The sequence below is a fragment of the Filicampus tigris genome, chromosome 14 (assembly GCF_054856515.1).
Source record: "Filicampus tigris isolate MCC_2025a chromosome 14, RoL_Ftig_1.0, whole genome shotgun sequence".
Lineage (NCBI taxonomy): Eukaryota > Metazoa > Chordata > Actinopteri > Syngnathiformes > Syngnathidae > Filicampus > Filicampus tigris.
In genome coordinates, this window is record NC_141230.1 from 6,044,782 (window position 1) to 6,064,738 (window position 19,957).

Sequence of the window (19,957 nt, forward strand, 5' to 3'; positions counted from 1 at the left end):
GACATCGTTGTGCATTATGGAGCAGCCCCAGGGGAAAAGGAAGTTGTCTGCCATGTGGGATCAATTTGATCTCATTTTGGAGAAGAAGGTAATTATTTCAATCTCATTGTTTCACCCAGTTCTTTTCAGATTTTCGATTTTCCATTGTAATTCAAATTCATTTCGAGTTAACTCTTAGTTTACTATTCACATAATTTTTTGCAGGCGAAATGTCGCATTTGTCACGCAGACCTGTCGTACACCAACAAAAGCACCTCCTCAATGCTGAGGCACTATCGGGCCAAGCATGAGAATGAAGTTCCTGATAAACCCAGGATAAGCTCAGGTATACAGCCATTCTCTTATTTTCTCGCAGTTGCTTTGCTAATAAATGATTGGGAATCGGTAGTTATCATTGATTTATTCTCCACTTCAGGTTTAACAATCAAGCTTTCAGGAAGCAGTTGCTTGATCAGGCACTGCTGAACGTCATTCTCAAGGACTGCCAGCCCCAGCATTGTGGAGAGTGAAGGTGAAGGAAAGTCATATGTTTTTGCCAACAAGAAAGGTCTGTGTGCAAGTTACACTATGTTGTAGTTGATATAGGCAATTTATTTCATCTGAAATTTTAAATGTATTGATTTGCTTTTGATTTGTTTTTCAGACCATAAAACAAATGGCGGCCAATAAGTTTCAGGAGGAAAGGGAAAAGTGAAAATGGAAGTGCAGCAAGCTGTGGCAGTGAGTATAACAACTGACATGTGGACTTCTTGAGGCTAAATTGGCTCTGACCTGCCACTACATTAATGACAATTTGCAGTTGTGTTCATCAATCTTGGGTGTACAATATATTGCACAGAGTCACACTGCTGACAATTTGGCCCAGGTCAAAAGGGGCATGATGGAGTACTGGGCCATAACCAATAAGGTAAAGTGTCTTGCGAGCGATGCGGCGCCAAACATGATAGCATCCGCCAGACACTTCCAAAGTCGCCACTCAATATGCATTGCACACAGTCTCAATGTATTAGTCAGAAAATCATGTGATTAGGTTCCCGCACTTACAGACATCAGAAATAAAGCTAGGCACATTGTCACATATTTCCGTTCCAGCACAACAGCCAAGGAGAAGCACGGTCAGGTGCAGCAATAGATGGGGCGGTCAACTCTGAAACTCATCAATGAGGTGCCAACACGCTGGAACGATACATATGAAATGCTGTCAAGGCTGCATGATGAGAGGGAACCAGTGTGGGTATCTCTGGCCTCTCTAAAGACAGATTTGACTCCACTGACAGCTGATAAGGTCACCATCATAAAAGAAGCACTTCTAGAGTGAGAGAAGAGGGGTGAGTGTCAGGTTCAAAGGTCATCCAGATGATGAAAATGCTCTATTTTGCACGTGAGTGTCACACTTCAACCTTGCACACACAGGCAGCCATACAACTCCACGAACACCTGAAGCATCGAGTCACAGACACTGCTTCCAGTCTGAAGTCTATGAGTGTGTTTACCTTAGAACACTTCTAGACCCCAGATTCAAATCACTTGGGTTCCTCCAAGTGCACTCAGGCCATAATCAGACTGCGGTCTGAATGTGTCATCACAGCCCTCTGCAACCACATCTGGCATGTTATTCATCATTTGTTTTTGGAAATGTTCTAAAATTACAATTTTATTTCTTTTTCTTTTTTTTAGATAACCTCTGGCAGCACTTGGACGCTGAACTGGGGAGATGCGAAATAAGTGCAACTGCAGATGTGCTATCAGAAGTGCAGAGGGGAATATCGGACGAACTCAGGATTCACTAAAATATTGGAAAAAAACAGCAAACATCCTATCCCAGCCTCTTCCTACTAGCTAAAGAATTATTATGTACAATGGCATCATCCGTTCCTTGTGTTGTCCACTGCAGGAGAAATCGCGTACAAAAAACAAAATTTTTAAACACTGGCAAAAAAACATTTGGATTACAAATTTCCAACAACAAAAATTCCACAAGCATCCTCATTCACATCATTTTCACATTATGATACATGTTCACATTATTTAATGACATGTAATTGAATTACAAACTCACAATACACAGACACTTGTCAAACAAAGGTGCGAGCTGCACTAAGTCCCAGCCGACTTGAGCAACAGAACAGAGGCACTTTTATTGGTCCCAGCTGCAACAGGTGGAGATAGATGATTGGGCAGTCCATCAGGAATGAGCTGGAAACCAATTCACCAATGATGAACGCGCGGGAAACCAATCCACCAATCCACCATTACGTATACTTATTTATACAAAGGTACAAGAGTTAAACGCAGAAAGAAAGGGGAGTAGAGATGTTGGTAGGCGGGCCCAAGCCAAGTGCCGTAGCAATGTATATATACATAAAAAATATACTTCACTATCCAGAAATGACACACTAAACAATCAAGTGCTTATCGTGCTTTAACTTTGGGTGAGGAGGGGAGAAGGACAACAGCTCCTTCATTGGAAAAAAAAAAGGGTTTCCTTCCAAAATAGCATAACAGTCTATCTACTTTCAGAAATGTGGGACTTTTTAAGGTTTAGCTCAATTTTATTTGTGTAACATGCAATATAGTATTCAATAAAATGTACCTGACAACAAAAGCAATTTAAATGTCTTCATTTTGTTTGCATATTGGCAGTTCGGTATTCGGAAACTCACTTACTCGCCGATTGTTTTGTTTTTTTGTGGGATGGGCCTATCTTCTGTTATCCACTGAAAATGTCACCTATTTGCTGTTCTGTATGCAAGCCAAAGCCAAGTGTAATATAAAATAATTGCTTTGGCATCACCTTGTGGCATCTTGGTGCCAAAGAACTATGTTGAAGTGAGGAAGAAACTTCCTTTCGCCAAACCGTTGCCTAGTCTAATATAAAAAAAAGTGTTTTGTCACCAACTTGTGGCATCTATAGGCACATTTTGGGGTGGTTTTCATAACATTCTGATCTTTACAGCAGGTATTCGATAGTTTTATTATACAGTTAAAGTGGAAGTCAACCCCAAAAAGTTCACTAGTCTATAAACACAGCATTCTGCTTAATATTGCATTTGTGAATATGAGTTAAGCAACAAAATCCTCCCATTTTTAGCCATCTCATTTTGTCACTTGCTGTCATCTGAAAATGACATCATAGTTGCTCAGAGCTCAGGTAGCAACCAATCATGGCTCAGCTTCAGAAAACAGCTGGTCGCCCACTGAGATGGACAAAACGTGTGAATTTTACTGAAATAATTTCTCGGGTTGACTTCCACTTTAAATCTCTCAACAAATTACACCAAGCAGCTGCAGAAAGTTGTACTGTGAGACGCCAACTCAACGCTCTTGCAATGTTTTCCAGTGCCAGCTGGGAGTGCTGCCGCTGGGCACAGGGAACGACCTGGCACGTGTGCTGGGCTGGGGCCCATCATGCGACGACGACACGCAGTTACCACAGACCCTGGAGAAGCTGGAGCGAGCCAGCACCAAGATGCTGGACCGCTGGAGCATCATGACGTATGAGATCAAGATCCCTCCCAAGCACAGCTGCCCCGCCACGCCCGAGGACGCAGACGGCTGCCAGGTATTGTACAGTTTGGACACCTACGACATGTAGCTATATAACATTTTAGAAGTTTTACTAATGATCATGTACTGTACGTGTACCCCAGTTTCACATTTCATCTTATGAAGATTCCGTGGCGGCTCATCTCACCAAGATCCTCAACTCGGAGCAGCACTCTGTGGTCATCTCCTCTGCCAAGTAAGTGACTCACTGAGACGCCCGGGTCGGCGCCGGTCGGCCATTAAGTCTTGATGAGCGTGGTGCAAGTGGATGCACATTGGCACTAAAAGCTGTTTTCTTAATGTGTATTTGCAGTGCACTGTTGCGCAAACTGAAACAACTATCCCTTTGGTGTATACTTTTCAACATTTTTTGAGGTGCCTTTTTAAGCAATCTAGACAAGTGTAAGCAGAGGTGAGTAATCCAGGTCCGGAAAGTAAAAACCCTGCTACAGTTCGGCTTTAGCCACAGGTGCTTCTAATCAACTAAGCTCGTTTACCTGCCGGTTGAGTAGAAGCACCTAAAGCCAAAGGGCGGCAGGGTTTTCTGTACTTGGATTACCCACCTCTGAGTGTAAGGCAACTAATCGTATTTGGCAACCTAAAGTGAAAATGGACGCTACAGTATATGCCTCATGAAGTAATGCCCCACTTTGTCTTTATATAGCCTATTCATGTGTTTCCTGTGGAATCTATCCCGAGCTATTTGCTCACCTATTTGAATTTTTAGTCTGAATGCCCTAAGATTCCACAAGACAGTGCCAAAGTCCAATCTAATAGAAAAGTAGTACTATTGGTGTCAAAGAACATGTTGAAGGGATAAATCCCAATCTAGGGAGGTGGCAACGGTTTGATATCATAGTTTGTGCTGGTCTTACAATTAACATGGCCAAATATTTGTATAAAAAATAGATATGTTTATTTATTCATTTTTTAATTTATTTATTTTGTTATTGACAGCAGGGCTCAGTCCCTAGCCACCATGAATAATGAGAGACTACAGCTGAAGAAATCATGACTTTTATTTTTGCCCCAGTCTTTCTTCCAAAAGCAATGTTAGAATACACAGACAACAAAAGTTCACATATCCCTGATTGATTATAAAACTTCAAATCCAATGTAAGCTCCGCTAGCAGACAAGGCAATCAAAATCAGTTGTTTGGATTATTATTTCCTTTGCGTCATGTTTGCCACTTGTCGTTGGGCAGATAGAGTTCAAATAAGCCAATTTAGAAAATAGCACAAGGAAGCCTGTGGTTTTTTTGTGTGTTGTTGTTCAAAAGCACAGCACTATATTACAAATACATACTAGGTATAATAACAATAACATTGTCATCTGTTGGTATTTATAAACTTCATACTGTCTGAATAATTGCTTTCACTTTTCAGGAGTACACCAGCGTAACTTAATTTAGAGTATTGTTGATACAAAGGTTTCTTTTTCAGGATCCTGTGTGAAACAGTGAAGGATTTTGTCACCAAAGTAGGGAAAGCCTATGAAAAAAGCACAGAGAATGCCGAGGAGTGTGACTCCATGTCTGTCAAGGTGCGTCAAGAAAAAAAGCCTCCGCGGTCACAATATGAATCGGCATCAAGTGCATTCCATTTGCTTGTATGTCACTTCCTTACAGTGTGCCGTCCTGAACGAGAAACTGGACTCCCTCCTCCAAACGCTCAACACTGAGTGCCAGGCCCTGCCTCTGCTGCCCCACGCCACTCCTCCTATCGTGGAGGAGGAGCGGGAGGAGGAGGAGGTGGCGGAGGGCGAAGAGGAGAATCCGGAAGAGGAGGCCGCTAGTGAGGAGAGCCTGACGGCGCTGAAGGAGAAGCTGGAAGAGGAGGAGACGGAGAAAGGTGGCAGCGGTGGCGCTTTCCCGCAGGCGCTCTTCAAAAGTCGGGAGCAGCTGATGTTGAGGGCCAACAGTCTAAAGAAGGCCTTGCGGCAGATCATAGAGCAGGCCGAGAGAGGTAACATTTAAGCATCTTCAACTGTCATACAAGTACCAAGTTGAGTTAAGATAAAATGCAACACACAAAATAAAGCTACTTTGAAGACGCGTAATTGAGAGGGAAGACGTAGGTGTGATCGATACTGTCACCTAGTAGTGTATTGGAACAGGCACCACGGTGGATGGCACAAATGTGTCGCAGTTCTGAGGATCAGGGTTTTGAGGCATGTTCTCATTTGCTTGTGTGGGGTTTCCAGTTTCTTCCCATATCCCAAAAAAATGCATGTGAGGTTGATTAAAGACTAAATCGTCTACTGGTGGGAATGGGACTGGTGATTGACTGGTGACAGTCCAGGGTTTCCCCCGTCTCCAGCCCGAAGTCAGCTGGGATAGACTGCATCTCATCTGTGACCTAAATGAGAAAAAGCTACAAAAAGAAAAAGTTACAGAAAATGGATGAATAACTGTCGTGCCGCTATTGCTTGAGCTGCCAGACTTTTTTCCTAAAGCTCAATTTCAGTTTCTATGGTTATCATCACACTTTCGCTTGCTATCATTACTGTTTTATTTGAAAGTATTAAATTTGGTATCATAGTGTATCATATCAATTGTTATAATCCATCCATCCATCCATTATCTATACCGCTTATCCTCACAAGGGTCTATCCCAGCTGTCTTCGGGCAGTAGGCGGGCGACACCCCGAATTGGTTGCCAGCCAATCGCAGGGCACACAGAGACAAACAAACATCCGCACTCACAATCACTGTTATGATAATATTAACAAAAAATGATTTATGATTTCATTTACAGAAAACATTTTAGTACATATAATTCTTTTTTTTTCCTTTAAGTTTTTAAAATTAATTTATTATTATTACCAAAAATAATATTGTTTAAATTATATATCCGTTGTTTTAAAAAAAAAAATCTGATTCATGTGTTTCTTTTGAGCTGTCCATATATTTCAGAAATGCATTACATTTTTGCTAGAGGCCTACTCAAAAGTGGCATATCTTGTACTACGTACATACAGTACATGACTTTTATATGTTCAGTGGTGGACGAGCAGAACGCCAACATGGACGAGTCTGAGCCAACATCCCCGCTGGAGTTCCGCAAGGACAGTGAGGACGAGAACCGGGACAGCGAGAAGGATGAGGACACTAAGGAGCTGGAAGCCCTAGCACGTATGTTTTTCTTTTTTCTTTTCTTTTTTTTTTTTACGTCCCACCACTAAAAACATCTCTTCCTTTTTTTCTGTTTAAGATATATACAAGGTGTTCAGGACAAAACAACATAAAATGTTGTGCGGGATTTAGTAGGAAATAACACAGCATTTAACATTTCCCCCTTGTGTATGTAGCAAGTTCCTATCATCTCAAAAGCTGACGCAGGTTGCGTTTCCTGTCGTATATAATGTACACATGAAGTTGTAAGATTTAACTCAATCTGTTTTTAACACCATGTTAACACTCTTGTGCAACATTCTTCGTGTTGCACTCCCATTTTTTGTCATGTCACGATGGAAGAAACCCTAAAGACAACTTTAAACATCAAGCCGCACATTCATCTATTACTGAGCAGGAGAATAACATATAGAAGCTATAAATATAAATATGTGAAGGCACATTCACGCTGTTGCGTGGCCTACGGGATGTGTTATTGTCTTTGGAGCAGAAGTTCTTCCTGTTTATCATGCAGCTGCTTACTTCCTTCCTTCCACTCATTTTGCAGCCAGTAGAACACAAGAAAGTGAGTGATATCAGGCAAACCTTTGTCTCCTTTTTTTCTTCCCCATAGGAATGCAGTTCGTGTAAATATAACTAATCTCTTCCAGGGTCAGACTGTCAGCATCATAATAAGCTTTATTAACTGTAGATGCAAAATAACAAACTGTGCATTTACGGTACCCATGTCTTTGTTGAACCCGCTGACAGTTGGAGGATACAACTCGCTTAATATAAAGAAATAGTAGCATCTTGTTCTTTCATATTCAAATTGTTGTTGCTATAGCTAAAATGTACTGAGTAGCCTGGACAGAGACGTGTGATGTCGATTTTCAATTCTATGGTTAACATTACACTTTGCCTTTTTGCTACCACTTGTATCCTTCACTGACGTCATCCAAACAAGGAAAAGCAAATGAGCTAAATCCAAAGGTGGAGTTAATAAAAGTTCCCTATGAAAGTCTGATAAAATTCTATGGTTATGTGTGGGACTTTTGAGGCCTATTTTTCATGGTTTCTAAAATGTTCAACTTTTACAGCGTATTAGTGTGAAGATTACGCTGTGTACAGTGCTACCCAGCTGACCAAACATTGATAGGCAACTGTGGAAAAGTGATCAATACGGCCCAAATGCGACCCAGCTAGGTTTGATACCCCTCATCCAGCAAGGGCATTTAAATACACAACTTAAATCTGTTTTGTTAAATGCACTTACGTAAGTGCTCGAAATCTAAAGAGAAGTCTGTGTTGGGGTGTGCGTGCACGTGTGTGTGCGTGTGTGTGTGTGTGTGGGGTGTGTGTGTGTGTGTGTGTGTGTGTGCATGTAGCGGTCAAGAATGTGTGTTCTCCCACAGAGAGGAGGGTGAGTCGCAGCACGCAGTCGTACAGTTCCTTCAGCATTACACCTTTCACCACCAGCAAGGAGAACCTGCCCGTGCTCAACACACGCATTATCTGTCCTGGTATGTGCACACCTATGCATGCGCATAAACCCATGGATATGTATGCTAAAACATTTACATGCCCTGCACTAATAGGCAGGCACAGCACATGCGAACATGCATTGTATCTGTGGTTCACTTTTCTCAAATTCACCTACAGCAGGCGTGTCACACTCATTTTGGTCACGGGCCACTGTGTAGTTATGGCTTCCCGTTATAACGGTGAAATCATGTCATGTCATCTTCCAAACCGCTTATCCTATACAGGGTTACAGGGAATTGCTGGAGCCTATCCCAGCTGTCAATGGGCGAAGGCAGACTACACCCCGAACTGGTCGCCAGCCAGTCGCAGGGCACATATAGACACTGTCACTGAGCGGGAATCGATCCCACGCTGCCCGCACACAACTCAGGCGTGTGTACCACTACACTATCAGTGGACCTACGGTGAAATCAAATGAATTAAATTATATTAAATCAATTAAGCGGCGGCACGGTGGTCGACTGGTTAGCACATCCGCCTCACAGTTCAGAGGTCGTGGGTTCGATCCCGGCTCCGGCCTCCCTGTGTGGAGTTTGCATGTTCTCCCCGTGCCTGCGTGGGTTTTCTCCGGGTACTCCGGTTTCCTCCCACATTCCAAAAACATGCATGGTAAGTTGATTGGATACTCTAAATTGCCCCTAGGTGTGATTGTGAGTGCGGATGTTTGTCTCTGTGTGCCCTGCGATTGGCTGGCAACCAATACAGGGTGTCCCCCGCCTACTGCCCAAAGACAGCTGGGATAGGCTCCAGCACGCCCCGCGACCCTTGTGAGGATAAGCGGTACAGATAATGGATGGATGGATGGATAAATCAATTAAGCCTAATGAATTGCTTCATTGTATTATTACGTAATACATAAAAAATATAGATTACTAGTTTTGAAATCAGAAGTCAAGTAGTAGTTTGTAATAGTAATAGTAATAGTAGTTTGTTCAATTATTGTTCAAGTTACAGTAATACATTAATGTAACAAAACAATCTTGCAAAATCCTTGCAAAATTTCTAATTTTGGTACACATTTTAGCAAGGGCCATGGAACTTGACACACATGATTTGCTTATGTGGGCCCATAAAATGTAGCAGCCGGTCCCCGGGCCTTGAGTTTGACAACTCTGACCTACGTGTTATGCACAAAAACACACTAATATAGAACCCGAAACGCACAGTAGCACAAGCACTAACACACTTCAGGCACAGAGGTGGCAAAAGTACTCACTGTACTAAAGTAGAAGTACAAATACTTGTGTGAAAAAAGACTGGTGAATTTTTCTATACTGATTCAACTTCTGTACCTGAGTAAAAAAAGCACATTGGTAGCACACAGGCAAATGCTAACATGCACACACTCTTGCTAACACACCAGCCTTAACACGCACACAAATGAACACAGTAAAGCAAGCATGCTAGCACGCGAAACTAATTTATCTAATTAGCTAATTGACCGTCAGTGACCTGCGTGTACATATGTGTTTCTATGTGTGTGTAGGACTGAGGGCTGGCCTGGCAGCCTCTATAGCAGGAAGTTCCATCATTAGCAAGATGCTGCTGGCCAACATCGACCCCTTCGGTGCCACCTCCTTTATTGACCCCGATTTGGACTCACTGTAAGAATTGAATCTCATCCAGTGTTTGTGTACGTGTGTAAGTAAATATATGAGCTCACTGCCTTCCTCCTCCTCCATCAGAGAGGGCTACATGGAGAAATGTGTAATGAACAACTACTTTGGCATCGGACTTGACGCTAAGATCTCCTTGGAGTTCAACAACAAGCGAGAGGAACATCCAGAAAAATGCAGGTGTGACCAAACTCTTTATATCTAACACATTTGTGACCCTCCAGCATGAAACTGATCAGAAATCGCACATTCGTGTTCAGAGCAAGAGCCCAATAAGCAGTGACTATGTGAAAATTGTCCATTTTCAGATTTATGATTCAAACAACAGAACAATAAGTATCGGTAACGATCAGTTCCCAGTTGGAATTGATGTGAATTTCTTAGAACTTAATGCCTCAAAAAATCTATTCTGGAGAAGGTGCAGTGACAGCTCCATGACAAAAGTCGGAAAATCTGTGAAATTAATCGTAAGGAAAAACACATTATGTCTAATATCAACAGAAATCTTGGGGTTCTCTGCATCCCCAGATTTGGTCTATGTGCCCTAAATGAACTAGGGCTGTCACAAACAAATATTTTTGGAATTGATTACTCCTATCGATTATTTAATTGATTACTCGGGGAATCCTACAGGGCTAACTTTTGTTTTCCCGGGAAAATGTCGGACATTGAAGGATGCCTCGACACATAACATTTGAGTTTAACAAATTTGATGTTTGAACACTATGCTAACTTTAAAGGGGAGTCAACCCAAAAATGTATATGAATGGCCAACCCCCCCAAGGTGGCTAGAGATGGGTGAAATTTGCTGCTTAACTTATATTTCACAAAAACAACATTAATCAGAATTCCATGTTTAGACTAGTGAAGGTGCATAGAACATATTATTGCGAGTAATTGTTGGGAGTTGACTTCCACTTTAAAGTAAAGACCATTTGAATATTGCTTTTCATATAAGCCTCTCACAGCCATTAATGGCTGCTCCGCTGCCAGCGGAGTGAGCACTTATTTAAAAAGTAATCCAGCAGCAACTGTTATGCTCGTCTGGTCCTAATTTATTTTTATTACACATTTCACACACTAATCACTTCATCTCACATTCAAACGTCGGGCCTAATCATTGCTTAGCCATGGAGATACGCTTTAGAGCAAGCTATGCTAAGCTAAGATCTCAATTAGAAGCATTAACTTGCGTCGTTTGCAAAATAAATACAATAATGCGGTCTAACTAACGATGGTAAGATATTACCAAATGGGTAAAAAAGGCAAAACTTTCTACCTTTTCATCGATCGTAGTACTACAGTGGTGCGTGGCTGTGCGATCCAGACACCGGCTTGTGACGTGTTTGGATCCCTGTGTTCCTATTTCCAAGCAACTTCAGCTCCTCTTCGCAGTAATGACATAAAACGTTAATTTTGATAAATTTGAGGATTGAAAAAAGTTGTCATAATTCATGGATGGCTATATGAATGGATATCTGTTACCAGAAGAATGGGTCATGCATCTGGCTATCCGCAGCAAGAAATGTCACTGCGGAGGCCTTCCAAATGTTTTTTAAAATTCAAGGTTAGGGTTAGGGTTAGGGTCATTAATCATTTTGAGGCATCAATTTTGATGGTCAACACAACCAAGTTGGTTGACTTTTTTTCCCAGCCCTAGTACAAACCAACAAGAGGCCCTAATACAGTAGTGTGAACAAAAGATTGTTGTTGCTAGGCTAACGCTGAAAGGCCGCTTCTGATTCGTCAAAAATACTTTGCGCAGGGGATTGGGGTCTAGGAGTGCAGATCCACGTTCGGAATGTTTGGTGCAAACGGCAATATAGTATAAAGGGTTTGCTGACATATATCCTCCAATGGGGCTAATTGCCAAGCGGGGTGGTGACTGAACTTAATATACAGAACCCAGTATGGCCCCATGTATGAAAGTGGCTCCAAGCCTCTGTTACAGCACTGGTACTACCTCCTGAGGTGTTAAATTTCCAGGTTCGCTTGAGCTGTCATGAAACTGTGACAAAAGGTGGAAAAATAACGGCTTTTATGGGCTATGTTTAAAAAAAAACTGTCATCTTGTCTTCAGAGAAAAGTTGTTAAAATATTTGTGACGTTTGTTTCACAGGAGTCGCACAAAGAATATGATGTGGTACGGCGTCTTGGGAACCAAGGAGCTCCTCCAGAGGACCTACAAGAACCTGGAGCAGAAGGTCCAACTGGAGGTGAGATAGTGGAACGTTTTGTGAAGTTATGTGATTGTTCCTGAAATCGTTAAAACCTTCGCCTGAAATGAATTAATTTGTTAATTTCTCTCAGTGTGACGGCCAGTACATCCCCCTGCCTAGTCTTCAGGGTATCGCTGTGTTGAACATTCCCAGCTATGCCGGAGGGACCAACTTCTGGGGCGGCACGAAAGAGGATGACGTGAGTCCACTCCAAATGAATGTTCCACTGAGGCACATAATAAAAACAGGAGGAAAATTTGTCAGGAAAGTTGTCAGAACCTGGCAGGACTCCAGGGTCTACTTTAATGTGACCCTGATAGCCTGGAAGGGAGTTACAGTATAGCCATGCTTGTCTTTTTAAGGCTCTTAGAATTTTAGTGTCTGTTTACACACACACACACATAAACTCACACATATCCTTAAGTGAGCCCCTGTACATGTCAACCTTGGACCCGCACACACATACATTGTATAACATTTGGTGTTATGTAATCGCTGTTGTGGAAAAAGGAGAAGTGGTGAGGAAACTGTTAACATGTTAGCCAACCAATTTTCATTAGAAAATAGTACCCAACTATAAGGTAAGATTCAGACTTCGATATTTATCTATCAACCTGCGCATTCTACTAACCAAATAAACATTTCAAGTTTTATTTATTATATTCACTGATCCTTTTTCTACCAGTTAGGACATCCTGTTATAGAGCTGACTTTTGGCCAAGAAGTAGTGTAAATACTTGACTGGTTGCCAGTCCATCACAAGGCTCGTAGCCGTAGATACAGAGAAACATTTCCACTAACATTATTAATTCACACCTCTGGACAACCGAGAGTATTCAATTAACCTAACACACATGCTTTTAGAATGTGGGTGGAAGATGGCTTACTTGAAGAAAAGCCATCATTATCAAAATTGTAATTAATTAATTAATTATTAATTTGAAATACTTCATAAAGGTTAAAAACATTGCTGTTTTGTCTGACATTTAAGGTGCAGAGGAAATGCAAATGCAACCCATTCTCAATGTGTTTATCGCCCCATCTAGTGGTCATGGCTTAACAGTACATGAACACACAAAAAAGACCAGGAATACAATATGAATGCCTTTAAAATGCTAAATATGCTTAATTTGGATTGACAACGTCTGGGGAGAAAGTCAAGCCGTACCTAATTGTTACAACGGGCTTCGGAGCGGACTTGCATAGTCTATTATTTCCAAGTACAGTATTTTTAACCCATTGTCAATGTTGGTAAATCTCTCGTACCATGCAGATTTTCTGTGCACCATCATTTGATGATAAAATCCTGGAGGTGGTGGCTGTGTTTGGGAGTATGCAGATGGCTGTTTCCAGGGTCATCAAGCTGCAACACCACCGCATAGCGCAGGTGAGATTACTTTCACAAGTTTCCAGAGGTTTAAGGAATCGCTGTCATAAAAAGATGAGGAAAATGACAATAGTATTTCTTGTCACCAGAATTTGAACAACAGACTCCATATTATAGTGTAGTGCAATATTTCTCAACCTTTATTGGACCAAGACATATATTACCAATCAAATATGTTACACACTGTGTACTAGCCAGTCTAATACTAGGCTTGTGTTGCCGGTTTGGGTTGGTCTGACGCGCTGGCAGCTTGTTTGCTTGATGTCTGATTGTGCCCATCAATAGAGTCCATAAGTCGTTAGTTAAAATACGTAGTTTATTTGTCACTTTCCAAAGATTAAAATCTCCATAAAACACAAAGCGTCGACGAACATAAACTCCGCTGCACAAAGCGGTCAAAAACCTGTATGCCGTTCCCAGTCAACACCTGTACACCGTTTATTTCTCTCTTTTTATATACCCTTAGTGACAGCGCCACACAGTGTTCAAGACAAGTAGTACACACAAACCATTTGACCCATATTTGGTTTCTATACACTGTTTATATGCTGAAATAATGATAATGTCATCTCACCTTTCTCACAATTGTACTGTGCTTATTCAGTGTGTGTTTGCCATGATTTATTTTATTGAATGAATGGCAACAGGTGGACACTTAGGTTAACTATTGCACAACGGTACACTTACATTACAGAAAGACATTTTATGCAAATATGCCTTTGTTTAACATAGTTGCTTGTTACTGCAATACTAGTGTGGCTCATACTACCAGAGACAAATTCCTTCTGTGTGTTTTGTAATTGGCCAATATAGGTGATTCTGATTACAGTCTGCCATCTAGTGGAAGATCATTAAATTACTCTGCCTAGGCATGCATTGCTATATGAACAATGATGCTTGTGTCATTAGTAGAATGAATAATTTTCAGTCCAATTAAAGTCAATTTGATCATGTTCACTGTTTGGGAATCATTGGTGTCACGTATGTGGTTCACAAATGAATATCTGTCTAAAGTACGCTTTGAAAATCAGTGCCGAACAGTGAAGATCACCATCCTGGGCGACGAGGGCGTTCCCATCCAGGTTGACGGGGAGGCGTGGATCCAGCCGCCAGGAGTCATCAAAATCCAGCACAAAAACAGAGCGCAGATGCTCACCAGGGACCGGGTGAGGTACCTCAAAGGAGTCGGATAGATGTCAAAGCGGAGGTTTGTCTTCTAACGGTGTCCTCTCTTGCCCATGCAGGCCTTTGAGAACACACTCAAGTCATGGGAGGACAAGCTGAAGTACGACAAGCCCCCTCTACGGCCTCACCTCTATCCTCAGCAGTCTGTCGACCTCGCCACAGAGGAAGAGGCCGCCACCGTGCAGCTGTGCGCCCGCGCCGCGGAAGAGCTCATCACGCGGTAGCTATGCGCATACGATACAATACAGTATATATCAAAAGTCAACTTTTTTTTAATCTTTCATTCATGATCCTTGTTTTTTTACAGGATATGTGAGGCCGCAAAGACCAACGGGCTCTTGGAGCAGGAGTTGGCACACGCCGTAAACGCAGCATCGCACGCCATCAACAAAACGCATCCCAAGTTCCCCGAGGTAAAAACAGGCCTTGATGAATATATTTTTACAAGATTGATTAAAAACATTTAATATATACTTTCAAATGTACATTTAAATAAGTTTAATACTTTTTAAAAATTGATTCATAACATACATGTAATTTAATTTTGGATTTTTGTTCGATGTACTGTAAAATATAAATATTTGTAACAAGTTGCTGTTATTCAACTAATTTTGTGGTTTAGTTTAGCTAAATTTTGGATTGGGCATATTTTTAAAAATGTCATATTTCATGTTTGTTTAAAAAATTTTATTCTACATGTTTTTAAATGAATAACAATTGTATTCAATGTATCATATAATTAAAATATCTATTTTTTGCCACAATTTGCCAATATTTTGGTATGTGGTTTGGGTCAGGGCATATTTCTCTCAAGTTCAAGTGAATAAAATGAAGTTTTTTTTGGGGGGGTTTTCGTTCAACCCGAGACTTTCCTTTCTGCAAATGGCACGTAGTTTAACGTCAAATGTACAAATCTATTCCTTTAACTGAACTGCTTATCAACTTGACAAATGAGTGGATGTTATCTATAACATTACAGAGTCTGTCCAGGAACACAGCAATAGAGGTGGCCAGCACTGTCAAGGCTTTGTACAACGAGACTGAATCCCTTCTTGTTGGTCGGGTCTCTCTGGTATGTCCACAAGGCTTACATTGATTGCCATCTGATTGTGTTTCTTTTACAGCTGCCCACCATTTTTAGCGTTAAAGTATTGTTTTTTTTAATCAATTTTTTTTTCCAATTTGCAAAAAATAAAAATAAAACACATGATGACCAAATAAACGATACAGCAGAGCTGGGCATGGCCTGACTGTCACAAAGTTCCCATCTGCATATTTGGCCGACCCACGTGGTCTCAGTCGGTCCGAGGCAGCCAAACGGTGTTGAGAACAGACTTAACCGGTACCACGTCACATGCAGGTGCCGCACACCTGACATTCAGCCAAATAAAGAACATTTAAAATAAAACTGTGTTGTATACATTTCAGTCCCGCAAAAGCAATTACATGTGCCCCATATTGTATTTATTTCACTGATCACCACGCTGCGCGTGTGTGTGTGTGTCTGTTGTTTTAATTGGATTTTTTTTTTTTTTATTTGGAGGCGTGTCCGCTTGTGCGGCGCCTGCCTGTGACGTGTACATTAAGTCCTCTACGCCGATTGGCTGTCGTCGACGAGGGACGAACTGAGACCAAGTGGGTCGGCTAAATATGCAGACGGGAACTTTGTGACGGTTAGGCAATGCTCAACTCTGCGATACAGTGATAATGCAAAACCATTTTATGAACTGAAAAGAAGAGCACTTTATGCAGAAAGGATTCATTTTACAAAAAGTTAATGTTGTCAAACACAAACATTTTGGCTAACAATTCGTTTTTTTACTTTTAAAAGTGGTTAGAGTATTTTGCCTTTGCTGTATATATATATATATATATACATATATATATATATATATATATATATATATATATATCCACAAATGAGGTTTGTTACCAGTTTGGCTTTGGCAGCTGACTGTGATCTATTGTAATAAGGAGGCAGGGTAATAATTACACATCTACCTCTGGTAGCAATTGGACCCACCAGAGGAGGAACAGCTTTCCAGTGCCCTGCAGAGTGTGGAGTTGGAACTGGGAAAAGTAGGAGAGATATCGTGGCTCTACCACATTCTGCAGCCCAATGATGAGGAGGTGAGCATCACTCACAAACCTCGTGTGAACATGTAGTACAGCATAAAGACAGTCCATGAAGACAGTGCGTACAGTGTTTGCTGTCACGGATGTAGTAGATGGCTCCATGTTGTGGGAGAGCGGAGTAGCTCAATGAAAGGCTATAGGTTGACTGTGCTTGTGTACCAGGACCACTCTCTGGGTTATGGCAAGAGGAACAGTCGCGGTGGCGTCTTTCGCATAGTACCCAAGTTCAAGAAGGAGAAGGCGGCCAAAAAGACCAGTCCGCAGTCAGGTAAGGCGACACTTACTTTTTGCCAGCCATCCACTCGACAAGAGTGGAATACAATCGAAATAGGATCGATGCGGACGATTCCTGTGAAAACAATTATTTTATGTGCTCCAAGGTGCAATCATGTTTTTTTAATGTACTCCTAAACTACACTGTGTCTGGACAAATTGGAACATATGGGACATCAACTTGCACACATCTACTTCAATGGACTTCTTTGGTGTCTTCCACACCAAACTCTTCCAACCATGCCTTTGTGGATCTTGCTTTGTGCTCTGTGGCACTCAAGTTACGAGTATGCAGTTAAAGTCAAGCATCATCTTTTGTGGATGTTACCCCAATGATCAGATCCCTAGAGGTTAAGTGATATCTGCCAACAACTGAATTGACCTTATAATGACACTACTTTAGTGTCATTATGAAAAGGCTTTTCCAAGGACAAAACGGGTTGCTATCAGGTTCTGTTTTGCGTGCTTGGTCAGCTGGGGTTCCAAGCTTGCTGAGCCTTTACCATATACTGTTGGTGACATACAGTAAACTACTGCTGATAGTCAAGAAGTGACAAACAGGCATATACACACACACGGCCACACACTCAAGTTTGCTTGTGCTGTTTCTACCATATTATTCACACCAGTCTTTTCTTTGCTGCAATGCTCCGGTCTGTTGCTCCAAGAAAAAAAGAAGTCTCTTTACTGTGGCAAAGAAGAAATCCAGAGAACCTTCTTTGTTTAGTGGGTCTCCAGTGATGCATTCACTACAAAATGTCTTGTTTTTGCGTTTCCTGGTGCCCCAAACGGTACTGTGCAATGGAAAAGCTGTATGGGTGGAACATACAAACTCCAAACAAGGACGGATGAACTCAGAACCTCAGAACTGCAAAGCAGACATGTTAACCACTAATACGTACACCATGCGGCACTTGACTTGCATTCCATTGTTTTAGTGTTTAAATGTAATGTTATTACATCAATCTCACTGAAAATGAAAAAGTCCACCTTAGATACCCTAGATCATTTCTTTTCGGTTTTACATGAGGTGGTCTAATGAATTTCACAAGCTGCCGTCAGTGACGTCTTCCTTGGATCCGGTGAAAAAGACAAAAGCTGATCAATGTTGTGTCACGTCTCTGATGCTCCTTTTTTCACGAGAGCTGTAAAATCAATTTTGCTTTTCATTTCCATCCAAACGCAAAGGTCTTGTTTAGGTGATACTTTGGTCCTTCTGTGAGTGCAATGTCATCAGGAGAAGTGCTAAGCTACAGAACAAATAGAAGATAAGGACAGATCAGATTAGCTTTGCTGCTTGTATTGATGAAGTAGCTCGGCTGTATTTCCACCTCTCTACTTTCTCCTCCTCTGCGTTGAGCCGGAAGGTTGCTTGCATGTTTGCACCCTAGGCCCCACTTGGAAGCCCCTCTTTCCTGCCGGCAGCAGCCACTCTTGCTCTCCCTCTCTCACCTTTAATGCTTGTTCCCTTCTGTTGTTCCTCTTATTCATTTTTTTCCTTCAATGATATACCACAGCGTGTGTGTGTTGTTTATGTGTGTGAGATGAAATACCGAATTTCCCCATATAGTGGCCTATGGCGTTTATCGATTCAAGTGCAGACAGGAGGAGGCATCCAGGCTTGGTTAATAAAGTGAATCCCCACATATTTGCGGTTCTGCATTCACCTATTAGCGATTTTTTTAGCAAACGTACCCTCTGCTCTTTGCTGAAAAAAACTGTCCAATTTGCTGTATTTATGCTCAGGCCCAAGCCAAGCCTAATATAAAAATAGTACTTTTGCACTTAGGTTGTTTACATGCTAAGATACATGCTGCTGTTTTGGTTAGCAATGTAGCAGAAATGAGCTCAGCAGTTAACTCTTTAATGTCTGCATGACCATTCAGCTAATACAGGGGTGGCCAAGTCCAGTCCTCAAGAGCCACAATCCAGCCTGTTTTAGCTTTATCACTACGGCAACACACCTGTTTCAAATGATCCGCTCATCAGCAAGATTGGCAAAAGCCTGATAATGAGCATGATGATTTGAGTCTGGTGTGTTGCCGTAGGGATAAACCTAAAACAGGTTGGATTGTGGCGCTTGAGGACCGGACTTGGCCACCCATGAGCTAATATAATGATGCTGACTTCCTGTTTTGATGGTGAAGATAAAGAAAAACATCTATTTCAGGGAGGCGTTTATTCCTTCAAAAAGATCGAGGACATAGCATCTATTAGAGCCACTATAGAGCCACTAGTTGCGGAAGTTTACTTTTGTGTGTGTGTGGGGGGGGGGGCATATTACATTTGTGCATTTGTTTTGCATATCTGGGAGGTGCTCTGAGCCTCTCTTTGCTCTGCTTTGTACTTTTGCGTGTGTGTGCGTGCGTGTGCATGGGTGTGTGCGGGTGCATGTGTGTGTAGTGGAGAGATGGGGCACAGACGAGGTGGGCGTCTGGCTGGAGCAGCTGAGTCTGGGAGAGTACCGGGACACCTTCATCCGACACGATATCCGAGGCTCGGAGTTGTTGCACCTAGAGAGGAGGGACCTGAAGGTACACTTACACTCACACACACACACACACACACACACTCAGCTCACAGCTCATTCTGTCCTCTGACCAACACTCTTCTGTCCTCCTGGTGTGTTTCTTTAATGACTCCCTATTATGCTGCATTGCATTGCTCTGCCTGGCTTTTCTCTGTTTGACTGTCGCTTGGTAGAACAGACAATTTTCAAGTATTACGAGAGAGTTTACAGCAAGATAACAGGACTGGACTAAGAGTAGCAAGTACAGCGTTTGCCCGCATAATCTCAATTTGCGACTTTTTTTTTTTAACCTATCCTCTGCTATTCAGTGAAAACCCACCTATTTGCTGTTGTTGTACTCAGGCCAGAGCAACAAAGGTTGCTACCTCATAGCATGTGGCACCTATTTTAGGTGTCAATTACTCACA

General features: G+C 41.9%; 1 protein-coding gene and 1 long non-coding RNA gene across 9 annotated transcripts in view; both read left to right on the top strand.

The window, feature by feature from the left end:
- Positions 1-19,957, top strand: part of dgkh (diacylglycerol kinase, eta) — an 81,301-nt gene that overhangs the window by 52,879 nt on the left and 8,465 nt on the right. For 7 of the 8 annotated variants that reach the window (XM_086051478.1, XM_086051470.1, XM_086051472.1 and 4 more), the window contains 18 exons: positions 3,341-3,562; positions 3,651-3,742; positions 4,990-5,089; positions 5,175-5,511; positions 6,549-6,680; positions 8,048-8,182; positions 9,691-9,808; positions 9,890-10,000; positions 11,940-12,036; positions 12,131-12,238; positions 13,313-13,426; positions 14,458-14,592; positions 14,671-14,831; positions 14,919-15,024; positions 15,591-15,683; positions 16,622-16,741; positions 16,910-17,015; positions 19,424-19,554. In XM_086051478.1, the coding sequence (XP_085907604.1) occupies positions 3,341-3,562; positions 3,651-3,742; positions 4,990-5,089; positions 5,175-5,511; positions 6,549-6,680; positions 8,048-8,182; positions 9,691-9,808; positions 9,890-10,000; positions 11,940-12,036; positions 12,131-12,238; positions 13,313-13,426; positions 14,458-14,592; positions 14,671-14,831; positions 14,919-15,024; positions 15,591-15,683; positions 16,622-16,741; positions 16,910-17,015; positions 19,424-19,554 (2,418 nt within the window). The remainder of the gene's footprint in view (positions 1-3,340; positions 3,563-3,650; positions 3,743-4,989; positions 5,090-5,174; positions 5,512-6,548; positions 6,681-8,047; positions 8,183-9,690; positions 9,809-9,889; positions 10,001-11,939; positions 12,037-12,130; positions 12,239-13,312; positions 13,427-14,457; positions 14,593-14,670; positions 14,832-14,918; positions 15,025-15,590; positions 15,684-16,621; positions 16,742-16,909; positions 17,016-19,423; positions 19,555-19,957) is intronic. The other variant, XM_086051473.1, reaches the window with a different exon arrangement.
- LOC147136118 (uncharacterized) lies at positions 412-2,513 on the top strand. The gene is made up of 3 exons (XR_015089607.1): positions 412-547; positions 644-720; positions 1,093-2,513. It is a non-coding gene; the product is annotated as an uncharacterized LOC147136118 (long non-coding RNA).